At 39.4% G+C, this 13,773-nt stretch overlaps 1 protein-coding gene across 2 annotated transcripts; it reads left to right on the top strand.

Moving 5' to 3' along the window:
* The first annotated feature begins 705 nt into the window (after positions 1–705).
* timeless (timeless circadian clock) lies at positions 706–12,188 on the top strand. 2 transcript variants are annotated; one of them, XM_044350158.1, is made up of 30 exons: positions 706–867; positions 1,968–2,098; positions 2,244–2,397; positions 2,607–2,721; positions 3,271–3,333; positions 3,497–3,598; positions 3,739–3,894; positions 3,989–4,122; positions 4,566–4,653; positions 4,749–4,925; positions 5,616–5,833; positions 5,919–6,022; positions 6,145–6,314; positions 6,400–6,525; positions 6,994–7,145; positions 7,240–7,337; positions 7,421–7,544; positions 7,674–7,875; positions 7,991–8,130; positions 8,313–8,392; positions 8,508–8,631; positions 8,748–8,830; positions 8,966–9,120; positions 9,506–9,740; positions 9,983–10,051; positions 10,206–10,324; positions 10,451–10,697; positions 11,086–11,137; positions 11,253–11,312; positions 11,555–12,188. In XM_044350158.1, exons 2-30 carry the CDS (start codon positions 2,002–2,004, stop codon positions 11,685–11,687), a joined length of 3,777 nt encoding a protein of 1,258 aa, XP_044206093.1. In that variant the 5' UTR covers positions 706–867; positions 1,968–2,001; the 3' UTR covers positions 11,688–12,188. The 2 variants fall into 2 exon arrangements, with proteins under 2 accessions (XP_044206093.1, XP_044206092.1); XM_044350157.1 differs by having other exon boundaries at positions 11,253–11,317; positions 11,557–12,188.
* The last annotated feature ends 1,585 nt before the right edge of the window (positions 12,189–13,773 follow it).

Genomic DNA, 13,773 nt, shown 5'->3' with positions numbered 1-13,773 from the left:
ATTATTAACACCTTTGATTTGTACCAGACTTTTCATTCGTGATGAATCTCAAAGTGCTTCAGCATTAAAAACATACAACACACAACACAAAGAAAATAAAGAGTAAGACCTCTTTTTTTTACCTTCATGTTGCAGCTGCCTCATCCCTAAATTTTTACCAAATCTGGTCGTCCAGCAGATTACCCCAAATTTATTATGTTTTTTTTTCCATGTGAATGACGAACCTTGGTGCCTCCTGCACGGTGACATCACGCGCATACCATCTACATTAAATTTAAAAAATGTTTCTTTTAATAAATCTTATTAGAAAAATGTATAAACACTTAACAAATGTCGAGGAGGGTTAGAAAACAACGGCAGACAAGCAAACTAAACTAAACACCAAACTACTCTAAATGATTATACAGCAAGAGGGACCTATGAGAGGGACTCCACGTATTTTGTGGAATTAATCCCTGAGTAAAACCTCTCAGGCGAGTCTTTAGCTCAAAATGCAAGTATATTCCACTAAATTCTCAAACTATGGCACACCAAAACGTCGACCATGGCTCTAAATCTAATCTTACCTTCTGTTCGTAAACCTAACACAGCCAATTCGTTGTTTTTATCAGAGTTTTGACGGGAGTTTTCTGGTTCTGTTAACCTGAAATGTCAAACTCAGGACATAAAGTACACTATTGATGACGACATTCTACATCCGCTCTCTGAGTGTTCGCTCGCTGTCTTGGCGCGAGACTTGTCCGACCTGTCAGATCTGCGACACAACAGTCTGAAATAAACGTTATACTGATAGAAAAGAGGCGTAACATTAAACAACACCGGCTGCTGAACACGGCAGATGGAGAGTAGCAGCATTTGACTGATTTGGTAAGTTAGTTAGGCTGTTTTTTTATTTGCTAAAACAAGACTGAAGTCGTTGCGCGGTCTCCGTCAGTGAACTGCGGCTAACTAACTTCACGGCTAGCGTCAACTGTTTGGTTGGTAGTGTAACAGAAAACGACAGCTATCAGTTAATTTACTTTAGAAATGTGTAGAAAAACCGTCCTGTGCTGTGTCAGATACTTTAACTAATATAAGCCTTTATAGTTCACCTAACAATAACAGTAAGTAATTGTACATTGACTTGCCTTAAAGTTCAGTTAATTTTGATTCACAGTGTTTATTCAACAAGAATCAAACACGGCTGAGTCAAAATTGTCCTTCAAAGTACCAAATGAGTCATTGGATGTAACATTAGGGGCAGCTTGCTTAGTCTGGGATTTCGGTTAGTTTACAGGGAGCAGTTAAAAGTTTAAAAAAAATGTAGGTAATCTGTAGATAATTATACATAGACCCCACTTAAAATATTACAACTTCCCAAAAGTCCTTAATCAGCTTACGTGACCAGAATTGGCGAGACACTTGTGGTGCATTAAAACATAGTTGTTGATGTATTAATCACAGTGGTTCCCAAAGTGGGGTCAGGGGGACCGCCAGGGGCCCATGAAAGGGATGCAGGAGGTCTCCAGGAAAAGTCTCTTTCCTTGGTGTTCTGTCATTTAACTCACACACACACTCTGTATTTATCTTATATAATATTTAACAGCAGAAATATTGATATAGATTCCTGTGTGACCTGAAATCAAACAGGGTACAGTCTTATGCTCATCTAATTGGAGGTCCTGGACAAGGAAAAATTAGAGATCTCCTGCATTAGGTGACTAATAATCACAATCATGTTCCATGTCTTGTTGACCCTGCAGATTTACTATCATTATTGACTATTGATTGTATTGGCCTTGTCCTTGAGAATTGCACATAAAACACAGTAGACACAATAGATGCAACATGTTGTGATGCTCTGTAGATCTGCTAGAACTTAAGATCAGATTGTCCTGTTCTGTATGTGATTCAGACAGTAAATAAGTTTCTTTCTTCTCTTCATAGTTTCTCTTTTTCTCTGTTTCACTGTATGACTGATTACACAGATTGAACCTTCATCTTTGTGCTGGCTGATGGTGTATGGACTTACCCAGAATGAATTGTGAGCTTCTGGCAACGTGCAGTGCTCTTGGCTATCTGGAAGGAGACACCTATCATAAAGAAGCTGATTGTGTCGGTGAGTGGTTTTCAGATGGTAAAGATATTAAGTCAGTTTCTCCTGCATCACCAGATGGATGGGTTGTATATTCATGTTATGGATGAGGAGCAGAAAAGCATCTGCACAAGTCCTATGCTAACTGTCTCCTGTGTTTCTGTTGCAGAGAGTGTGAAAGACTTGATCCGGTATTTACGGCATGAAGATGACACCCGTGATGTCCGCCAGCAACTGGGTTCAGGCCAGATTGTACAGAATGACCTTCTACCTATCATCACTCAGCATGGACAAGACAAGGCCTTGTTTGATTGCTGCATCAGGTAGACACCCTAAGATGAAACTTCTCTCTTGAACCTAAAATCTATGTTGATGAATATTTATAATACAGGTGAAACAAACAACATATTTGTCAATATATCATAATACAGTCTTATATCATTGTTACTGCAGTACCACTATTGTTATACATTATTGTGTGCTAATTTACAAGAGAAATATTTAATCACATGTTTTCTTTTGTTTTTTCCAGGCTCATGGTCAATCTCACTCAGCCTGCCATGCTTTGCTTTGGTAAAGTTCCTGACGACCCAGTGTTTAGACATCACTTTTTGCAAGTGACATCTCATTTACAAGCCTATAAAGAGGTATAGTCCCCTTTTATAACAGTAATACCATATTTTATTTATATTTTCTTAGGCCTGGAACTAACAGTTATTTTCATTATTGATTAATTCGATTATTCTCTCAATTAATAGATTAGTTGTTTGGTCTATAAAATATCAGAAAATGGGGGAAAATGTCAGTCACTGTTTTCCAGAGCCAAAGTTTATGTCCTCAAATGTCTTGTTTTGTCTGGACCAACAGTCCACAACTCAAAGATATTCAGTTTACTGTCATAGAAGACTAAATAAACTAGAAAATATTCACATTTGCTGGAATCAGAGAGAATTTTTTTCTTTAGAAATGACTGAAAACGATTAATCCATTATGAAAATAGTTGGCGAGTAATTTAATAATTGGCAATTAATCAATTAATCGACTAATTGTTGCAGCTCTACATTTTCTTATATGTATTAATATTTGTACAGTGAATATTGAAGAGTTGGATAAGTTCTGCTGTTATGACTATAACAATTCATGTTTATCTGTACATGTGAAACATGATAATAAGTGTCATCTGTCTTTGGTTTCAGGCATTTGCCAGTGAGAGTGTGTTTGGTGTTTTAAGTGAGACATTGTACAACCTTCTACAACTGGTAAGTGTTTCACTTGTAAACACTACTTTTACTTGACCTGTTTCTAAGATTGAATCTTGAAGTTTTCCAAGATTATAATAGTAAAATCTTTTTTAAAATTTTTTTTATTCATATGTGTTTCTGCTTTTCTTGCTGTTTCTCCCTACTCCACCTTCCCCTTCAGGACTGGGAGCAGAGACAGGAGGAGGATAACTTGCTTATAGAGAGGATTCTGCTGCTGGTCAGGAATGTGCTTCATGTACCTGCGGATCCCTGTGAGGAGAAGGTCTGACTTTAACACGAGTGCCAACATGATTTTTAAAGAGGGAGAGCTAAACCGTGCCTATACGGGACTGCTCTTCCATTTACCCATTTCCTCTCCTTTACTTCCTCCTTCCCTAACTTCTGTCTCTCCTCCTGATGTAGAAAGTGGACGATGATGCCAGCGTCCATGACAGGCTGCTGTGGGCCATTCACATGAGCGGTTTCGATGACCTGGTCAAGTTCCTGGCGTCGGCCCAGAGCGAGCAGCAGTGGAGTATGCATGTGTTGGAAATCATCTCCCTCATGTTCAGAGACCAGGTTAGACAGAAGAACCCTTTTTGGGAGGTACACATATACAGTAGATTACCAGCTGTTTTCTATGTTTGAGATTTTTCCCTTTTTTTCCTTACAGACGCCGGAAGCTTTGGTGAGCGCTGGTCAAGCTCGCTCAGCAGAAGAGAAGCACAGAGACTCTCAGGAGCTGGAGGCACTGAGGCAGAAGGAGCTTGCAGAGAAACGGTCTCGTATGTTATACAGAGGAACCAGGTACATGCAAGCAGATATACTTTGGTAAAAGGATGATGCAATGGATGTAAAAGATTTTTCCTCCACCAGTCACCACTTGCAGTATTTGCCAGACAGAAAGAGAAGCTCTTATTGCCGTCATACCTCTTAAACCTCTTAAAAACCTCAATCTAAGTCACCTGTACCTGAATGACCTGCTGCAGTGCCTGAGTGATCAAAAGAATATGTGAATTATGGGTGAACGACTAGTCTTAACTCTTTGCTCCAGGAATAAAATGTATTTCAGTTTTCATCATTTTTTAATATATTTTTATATTTGAGTCAGTCGATTTAGTTATTGTGCATATTATAGCCTTTAATTGCATTTGTTTCTTTAACCTACCTCACTGTTTTCTATCTATCTATCTATTTATCTATGTTTATATTCTATTCTGCTTGACTGTGCCTTGATGTTTTTCTTTCAGACACTCTCGCTTCGGAGGCTCCTTTGTTGTTAAAGGCCTCAAGTCAATCGCAGACAAAGATGTGATTTATCACAGAAATATTCATAATGTGAGTAGTACAACTCCTATACCTTATCTGTAATACTAGGATTGGTGATCTCATAATCATGAATCTGTGTCTTTTTTTTTTTCTTTTTTTTTTAGTTCAAAAACTATACTCATGACACAGGCAAAGCAGTGAGACGTGTTCCCAGGAGGAACCGACAGGCCCAGGAGTGTAAGGACAAACGCCGCTCGGCCTTAAATGTTCGACTCTTCCTGCGAGAGTTTTGTGTGGACTTTTTGGAAAACTGCTACAATCGCCTCATGTACCTTGTCAAGGTTAGTCACTGTAACATGAATGACTCATTCTTTGTAGCACAGACTCAATACCACGCTGCCTCCTTTTGACTCCCGATGAGTTGTATACAATAGGGGTGTTAACGAATACAAATGCATTATTTGGATATGCACAGATAATGTGCTGTGAACTGATACAAAAAACATCAATTTTTGCAGTAATATCCCTCCCAGTTATGCAGAATGATTCAATGAGCTAGTGTGGCTGTTTTTTGTAATAGCTGTCTCTGTTTTTTACTTCATAGACACTTCAAACACTTTATTTTCATCTGGGCTTCCTCCTATTATATACACAACCTCCAATTTTTTAAGAGAAATCATGCAGTATGGCCCAGTGCATTTCTTAATTTTTCCATTAAGCTCCCTTTCTGTTTCTAATATTGATTTCCACCCAGACCATCCACCCCAACAGTTACAGTTTTTATTTACTGTTGGTTTAATTTTTTAAAATTTTTTAATGAAAGTAGGGTCCATACAAATCATGTTTTTTATTTGATTAATTCAGTTAAAATATTACATTTTTGAAAGGTGACTCTTATTGCAAGTAGATTTTTTTTTTATTTGCTGTGAACAGTTGTGGACCAATATTGTAAAAGTTTCACAAGACATGTTGTATACAACAGAAAGTGTAACACCCTGAGCGCTTCTTGTTCTTTCTCGTCTCCTGTACAGGAAAGTCTGATTCGAGAGCAGGCTCAGCAGCATGATGAATCCTACTACCTCTGGGCGCTCAGCTTTTTCATGGCTTTCAACCGGGGCAACGGTTTCCGTGCCGACTTAGTTTCTGAGACCATGTCCGTCCGTGCTTTCCATTTTATTGAGCGCAACATCACCAACTACTATGAGATGATGCTCACTGACCGCAAAGAGGCCACATCCTGGTCCCGCAGGTAAGAAGATCATTAGGAAGCAGGTTGTTAGAAAAATGTCAAATCTGTTAGTTGGTCGCAGACTGATATCATGTATTCTTTCTAGGATGCACCTGGCGTTAAAGGCATATCAGGAACTACTGCTGACTGTGAACGAGATGGACCACTCACATGATGAAAGCATCCGTCAGAGCTGCAGTGTTATTAAAAGTAAGAGTTCAGACAGAGTGCTCTTTGTTTTAGCTTTGAAATTTGAATTATGGCCTGTTTTAGCACCAATTAAACTCAAATGAAATACAGTTTTGCCTCATCTATTTACCTTCACCTCCTAGGTAACATATTCTACCTGATGGAATACAGAGAGATTTTCCTGACCTTGCTGAGGAAGTATGATGAAACCAGACAGCCTCACTCCTACCTTAAAGACTTGGTGGAGTCAACTCATCTCTTCTTGCGCATGTTAGAACGCTTCTGCAAAGGTCGCAGAAGTCTGATGGTTCAGGTAGGTTCTTGTGCTAAATTTGTGTACATTTTTGCCATTAGTACCTGTTTAAAATGTTTCATATCTAACTCTGTTAACTCTACAGAAAAAGCGAGTGAAACGGAGAAAGCCTCGCGGTGAAAAAAAGCCGTCAGCTGCAGAAAGTAGTCCAGAAGCCCTGGCAGATACCTGGAAGATTGTGGAGGAAGAGCTGAAGGCTACGGGGTTTCAGGTCAGTGTGAAAATGTACCTCAGAGACGGAGCAGAGAGCCTATATCATCTTGGCTGGATTTATTTAATTTTAGAGAGAGATTGTCAGAGGGCAGATTTTGCACAAGTGTGTTTGGCTTCAAAGAGGTTCTCTTAAGTTCCATAATAAGGATCCCCTTTAGCGAGCCTCTTGAGAAAGATGTTTCAGGGCTTTAACCATTTAATTTTAAAAAGAAATAATACAATCTGGATTTTCAGGTAGTACATTCCTAATTGGGTATTAAGCACTTATCTTTAATAAAGACATACTGTTAGCTGACTGGGTCATTCTGTGACGGTGGTAAAAATGTTTTTGTAAAATTTTACTGTTGCATTGTAAAGGCAAAACTATTGTCCACAAAGCTCAGAGTGAATTAGACCTTAATGAAAACTTTACAGATTTAGTATTTCATCAAGATATCAACATCACCTCTCTGTCCACTGTCTGCAGTTGTCAGAGGCTTTAACCGAAAGCATCGTGCCATTCGATGCCACATCTGAAACTCCGCTTGAGGAGCAGCGGACTGAAGCTATGGTGCGGGTGCAGGATTCCCTGCTGGCACGACTGGGACCAGAAGCTTTGGCACTGCTGCGTGCTGCCAGGTCAGTGAGACTCAACACACTGTAACAACCTGTAACACCAATCAAGGAAGTCTAGTTAAATAAATATTCAAGATTTTATTTTTATGGTACTCAGGGAGGTGTGGCCGGAGGGAGATGTGTTTGGTTCAGTTGATGTGGAACCCGAAGAGGAACTGGAACTCCTCAAGCAGATACTGCATGCCAACCTGCCAAGTAGGTTTTTTAATTTTATGTTTATGTGACCTTTTGTTCTATAATATCTGTGCAGCATTTAAACTGTGCCTTTCCAATTTCAGGGTCATCTCCTCCTGAGCCTGGGGTAGAGGAGGACGATGATGCAGTGTTAGAGTTGGAAGAGGAAGAGTTGGAGTCTGTCCAGGTTTCTGAAACAGAGTTCAACTTTCTAGACTTCATCAAAAAGTGAGGAAGAGTTATAATAACCTTCAAGACAGAAATCTGCCACTGCAAACCAAATAGTACTTTTGAGTTTATTTGCTAAAACATTTTGTGACCTTCCTAATGGGGCATGTTACTCTTCTTCCCTCACAGGTTTGCCAACCCCAGTATTGTGCGTCCCTACCTCCACCTTTTAAAATCATACTCAAAAAACACACCTCACACAAACCACTGCATCGCTCGCATGCTGCACCGCTTGGCAGTCGAACTCAAAATGGACGCCCAGCTCTTCCAGCTGTCAGTCTTCCACCTCTTCAACAAGATCCTGAGCGACCCCGCTGCAGCTGCTTACAAGGTACAGTAACAACATGAGGAGCGAAATACATTTACTGTTGTCAAGCAAGCCGTTGGTGATGTAAGGTCAACTGTAGATTAGACACATCAGCTTAGTTTCTTTCTCTCCCTCACAGGAACTAGTGACCTTTGCCAAGTATGTGCTGAACCGTTTCTTTTCACTGGCAGCACAAAACAACAAAGCATATGTTGAACTGCTGTTCTGGAAAAATGTGGGGGCTGTACGTGAGATGACTGAAGGCTACAGCAATGACGGGTTGGTGTTCTCAATGTTTTGTATTTCTTTTTTACCGATGTGTGTCATGTCAAGCTGACCTTTGTTACCTAGTTACAAGGAAAATATGCATTTGTGTAAAATTGTAAGGCATACAAAATAGCAAAGTCTAATTTATGTTCTACAATTTGAAATTTTGCATCTCATTCACCTAAATATGTCAGAAAGGGAAAGAAACCAACATGGACTGAAGAGGAGGAACTTGAGCTGCGCAATCTTTATGAAGAGTACCGTCACTCTGAAGGTCTGCTTGCTTTTTTTTTCATTTGCACATCTTTTCTGTATGTTGTATTATTATAAGATGCAGTTGCACAATGTGTAGTTAAGTCTAAATTCTGTCACTGACTAATGACTCTTAGTGCCAGACATTGTGGAGACCCTGCTGCCATTACTCAGCAATACCACCCGCACTCGACGCCAGGTAGTGACACAGCTGGTGCATATGGGACTGGTGGACAACGCTAAAGAACTGAAGAAGCAGAAGTATGTATGGACATACTGAGTAATATGTTATATATTGCAGAATGGTTTGGTTTGTAATCTATATATACTTCATATGTTGAGACCGTTGTTAAAGGGATTGTCTTTCTTTTACAAAGGAAAGGTACCCAGATTGTTCTTTGGACTGAGGAGCAGGAGGAGGAGCTGCAGATGCTCTTTGAGGAGTACAAAGACTCTGACGGTACATGTTGAATGCCATATCATCATTATGTAGACCGTGACAGGAGAATGCAGTAGCCTCTTATTGTACCTCATTCATTTGATGTCATTCATTTGTCTCTTTAGTAGATAAAACTGATTGTATGTTTTTCCACAGATGTGCTGGGTAATATCCTGAAGAAGATTACAGCCAAGCGCTCTCGTGCACGTGTGGTGGACAAGCTGCTCAGTATGGGTCTGGTGTCTGAGAGACGAGAACTTTACAAGAAGAGGAGTCGTAGTGCTCAATCGAAGAGTTCTGGAAAAGGAATGGTAAAGTTATTTTAGTTGTTCTTTGATCTTTTACAGTAAGACCGTAGAACAAATTGAGACAGTTATGCCACTGATACAAACAGAAGTATATTGCCTCAAAATAATATTTGGAAAGTTACTGATTTTTTTGAAATGCATTAATGGATACTACATTAAAGTGACACATCTCAGCTTTTAATTTGAGATGGTTTACATCAATATAGAAAGAACTGTGTGTGAGATATATAACACATAGTGCCCAAAGTATCGAGGTAAAAAGTAATAGGACAGACACACATGAAGTCAAACAAAATCATCATATGTAATATTTTGCTGAAAATCCATCAGCAGATGTTTTCTCAGGACTTCACTTCACTTCACTTCTGAACTGTATTTTCTGCCACAGACTGAAGAAGAGTTCCTATCTGGACTAACGCAAGAATTTCCAGATGATCTTGAGGAAAGAGATGATGAGGAGGATGAGTCTGAAGAGAGTGAGGAAGAAGAGGAAGAAGAAGAAGAAGAGGAAGAGCGGGGGAGAAAAGAATCACAAAATGGCAGAAGAAGGAGCCAAAGCCTGCAGTCAACAGTAGAGAGGAGAGCTGATGTAGGCACCATGGTGTCTACTCTACATCAGGAAGGTGAGCTAAAACCGCCCTGAACACTTTTCACAATTTGCAGTCTGTGCTTTCTGCTGGACTACACTTGATTTAAATGGATATTTGGAAATAGTGAAATTGTAAATATTTAATATGATTACCAGAACCTCTTATTGTTAGATGAAGTATGATGTAAAGCTTACAGATTTTGGTGTGTACACAGATTTTCCTGTATTATGGACTCTTAGGATCAATTTCATTTTGTTTTGTTTTTTTAATTACAGGCATGTCAGGACCCTTGTTGTGGCTACAGAATTGCCTGAATAAAACGGCACTTCACCGTGATGAAGATGGTAAGTTCATCTGTCAAAAAACGTGGAAGTATTCCTTGAAATGTATTTTAAATTTGTCCTAGAAAAACTGTGTTGAAAAAAGTGTTGTGTGAATGTCTCATTGTAATTAGTGGTGTTTAGTCAGTTGAAATACATGATGTTGTGCACTCATCAGGCTTGTCCCAGCCGGTGCCACTTGTCCCTCTGACTGAGGCAAACGAAGATGCGATGGAGAACAAAAGATTCCAGAAGCTGTTGCGCAAACTTGGGATGCGAGCACCTGCAAATGAACAGGTGCAAATGCTGAAAATTTCTAAATTATAGATTAACTAAAAAACACCTGATGGTAAAATACTATATGGCTTATATTGTACATATACGTAAATTAATGACAGTTATTCTTCATTGTTTGGTAACCAGGAGACCTTTTGGAGAATCCCAGCAAAGATAAGCTCATCTCAGCTCCGGAGTGCAGCTGCAGCTCTTAGTCCGAGAGAGGACGAACCTAAAGGTGGAGAGGACCTGGAGGGACATGGGAGTCCAACCGAAGAACCCCAGGAGGAGGAGGAGGAGGAGAAGGAGGAGAACTCAGGTGAACAGAGAGCACAAGCTCTGAGAGCACTGCTGCTGGCACGCAAGAGGAAACACCACACCACAGAGCATACAGGTATGTGTAGAAGCTTCTTATTCTGTCTTGTCTCAAATTACACCATTTAATTACAGTTTGCTCACGTAAGTAAGTGTTAAGTTACTCAGTGCACATAATAGCCTGTTGTGTCTAGTGAAGTAGCCAAGAATGTGGTTTTGAAAGTGAGAAACACGCAGGTGTTAAAAATTAAAGTGTAACATCTTGTAAACAGTATAAAGTGATGGTAAGATTCTCCGTGTATTACAACTCAGACATTTGCTCTGGTACGCTTTTATTTAAAAAAAAAAACGAGACGGATGAAAAAGAAATATGATGTGTTCACTTTTAGGTGTTGATAAAGCACTAAAGGCTCAGCATTTTGGATTAAGATAACTTTGCTCCCTTTTTTCTTTTTTTTTTTTTTAAGCTCCTGTGTCAGATGTCACCCCTACTGAGGATACAGACAGTACAGCTGAGAGGTGACGTATCAACTCCTTGTTTTTTGAGCAATAAGCCAAACTGCAGCCCAGAAATGTCTGTTTTTACCTCTACAGTAAATCTTCTAAATTCTAACTCTGTTCCTGTTCATATCAGGTCCCAAGAAAAGACTTCAGCTAAAAGAAGCAGAGTGCTGGATGATGATGATGAGGAGGAGGAAGGTATTTCTCACTGTTGGAACTAAAAGTTTTTCATGTTTGCTGCTTTTAGAAGAACTAATAGGGTACCTACCCAGCTAGAAAACTGAAGGCTCAAAGTATAACTGGATAAAGTTTTCATTCCTTATTTCACTTTACATCTGTACCACAGCAGTCCAGGACCAATAATAGATCTCTGCCAGCAGAGGTGTTTAATCATGACTGTACTTCAGCGTTTGATTAACACAGTGCCGTCTTTACAGAGGGTGACTCCACCGCTGCGATGGATCTGGATAAAAATGGTGACGCAGATTCAGACCAGGAGGATATTTCCGCTCCTGTGAAGCGTAGACGGAAGATGGTCTTAATTGATGAAGAGGAAGATGAGGATTAGTCGACCGTCTTTAATGGACTGTGAAACCCGCAGACAGGGGAGACATAAAAGTCACTTTGCTCAGAGGTAGATGCAGCTCTCTGGAGGTCTTCAGTCCAGACAGAGAAAACTCTATTAATGGAAACCCAAACAACCCTTAAATATCCCTGTATAGATGGATCCTGTTAAGTGTTTTCATTGTTCGGTGCCTTTGTGTAGTTATGGTGAAAAAGGTCCTTTATGTTGTTAGTCATTGTTTCTCTCTTTGGATTTCCTGCATGGACATCATACAGATAAATGCACTAATGTGTTGCATTAGATTACTTCTTTTATAATCCAATAATCAGATCTGATTTAATCTGAAAGCTGCAAGTTAATTCTTTCATTCTTTTTTTTTTTTTTTTTTTTTTTTTTTTTTTTTACACGTACACTTTTGTATTTTTCTGTTATTTTCAATGTTGACTTTAGATTTCTGAGTAAAATTCATGCTTGTGAATTAATAAAAAAGCACTGTTGTCAGCATAGTGGCTCCCAGGCAGCTTTTTTTTGTCTTTTTGTTGCACTGCCTCATTTTAACACAAGGGGGCACAAGTTGAATTATTCCCTTTTAGGATTACTTCAGGAAATATTTGGACTCTTGGAGATATATCCCTTTTAATTCAAAACATCTGAATTATTTTGAACCTTGTATTCATTTCATTATAAGTCTAACACTTAAAAAATAGTTTTAAACAAACTTCCGCTAGTGCGTGAGGACATGCACAGCAGGACAGGCACCACAACATTGCAAGAAACCTTGTATTTGATTTACACTTGTGCATGATAATACCTTTTTGATTGAGCTTTCTTCAGAACAGGGATCCTTTATCCTGTGTATGTCAGCAGTCGCTGCCTGTAGTCATCCTCATTTTCCAGCTGTGTGGAGGTGGTCTCTTGTCCTCACATCTGGACCATGTTAGTAACTTCCTGTCACAGCATCTGCTCTGCCCCCATCCCACAGAGCCAGGAACAGACCTGACAATCCACAGATACTGTTGTGAGTTAAGCATGTGTGCACAGTGGTGGGTGTAGTTCATGGAGCTAAGAGGCTAAAGGTATATCACTTCCTTTGAACAGAGAAATGCATGTGTCCATGAATTAACCTAGCTTCGACAGTATTATACAAACGGGTGACTCATGGTTTTGTAACCAGAACTTAAAAGCAAACACCTGGAGGCTGTATTGCATACATGTGAGGAACAGATGCATTATAACAGTCATTAAATGTTGCGCAAACTTTCAGAAAATAGAAGCCTTGTTTTTACAAGTGAAAGCAAAGATCTGACTCTTCCTTCAAAAGCGACAGAAAATTGTGCAGAAAATCAGCCTTGAGTATGAGCTGACACATGTTTTATATATAAAACAACAGATCAAACATATTGTGAGATTTTAGTCGAGAGAACAAAGTCCATTTAGTAACTGATCTGGAGCTTTCGATCATATATAATCATCAGCAGATGGAGTTTACCCAGTTTATAAGAAATGATAGATGTTCAATTTTTCTTTTTTTTTTCCTGAGGAATTTAAGGACCTTACGTCCATGTTGGCTTTGAAGCTAAGGTTCAAAGTCCATTCGTGGCTTTAGAAACAACAGTTGAGAAAACAATCTCACTACTAGGTCCGCAGGCAGCACTAATCCACACATGGTTCACAAATTGTTGCACCCTGTGAAGGTTGTAGAAGGCCTCTGCAGTGATTCTTCCACTGCTGCTGTCATTTACCTTGAGGCACGTTCTGATGTTTGGATAAATGCTCAGGGAAACATACTTGTCTGCTCAGATTCAGCTGTGTGTGTGTGTGTGTGTTTGTGGAGGAGGAGTGGTTACCTGATTTGTTTATCATATCATTTATTATTCCCAGAAATCCCTTGGATTGGACTTGAGCTTCATGTTGCAACACAACAAGAAGCACATGTATCCATTACCATATTAATATCTCATTTAATGTCTGTATGAGATGGTTCATTCGGGAGTATTTGACATTTCTCTTCAAGTTGGACTTTTCCATTTGCTTCGTTTGGCAGTGTGTATTTCCTGATTACACTGACAAATTGTGATTCTGATCTCAG

Source organism: Thunnus albacares, chromosome 4 (assembly GCF_914725855.1).
Source record: "Thunnus albacares chromosome 4, fThuAlb1.1, whole genome shotgun sequence".
Taxonomy (NCBI): domain Eukaryota; kingdom Metazoa; phylum Chordata; class Actinopteri; order Scombriformes; family Scombridae; genus Thunnus; species Thunnus albacares.
Note: the sequence above shows the minus strand (reverse complement) of the source record. Positions and strands in the feature narration are given on the sequence as shown.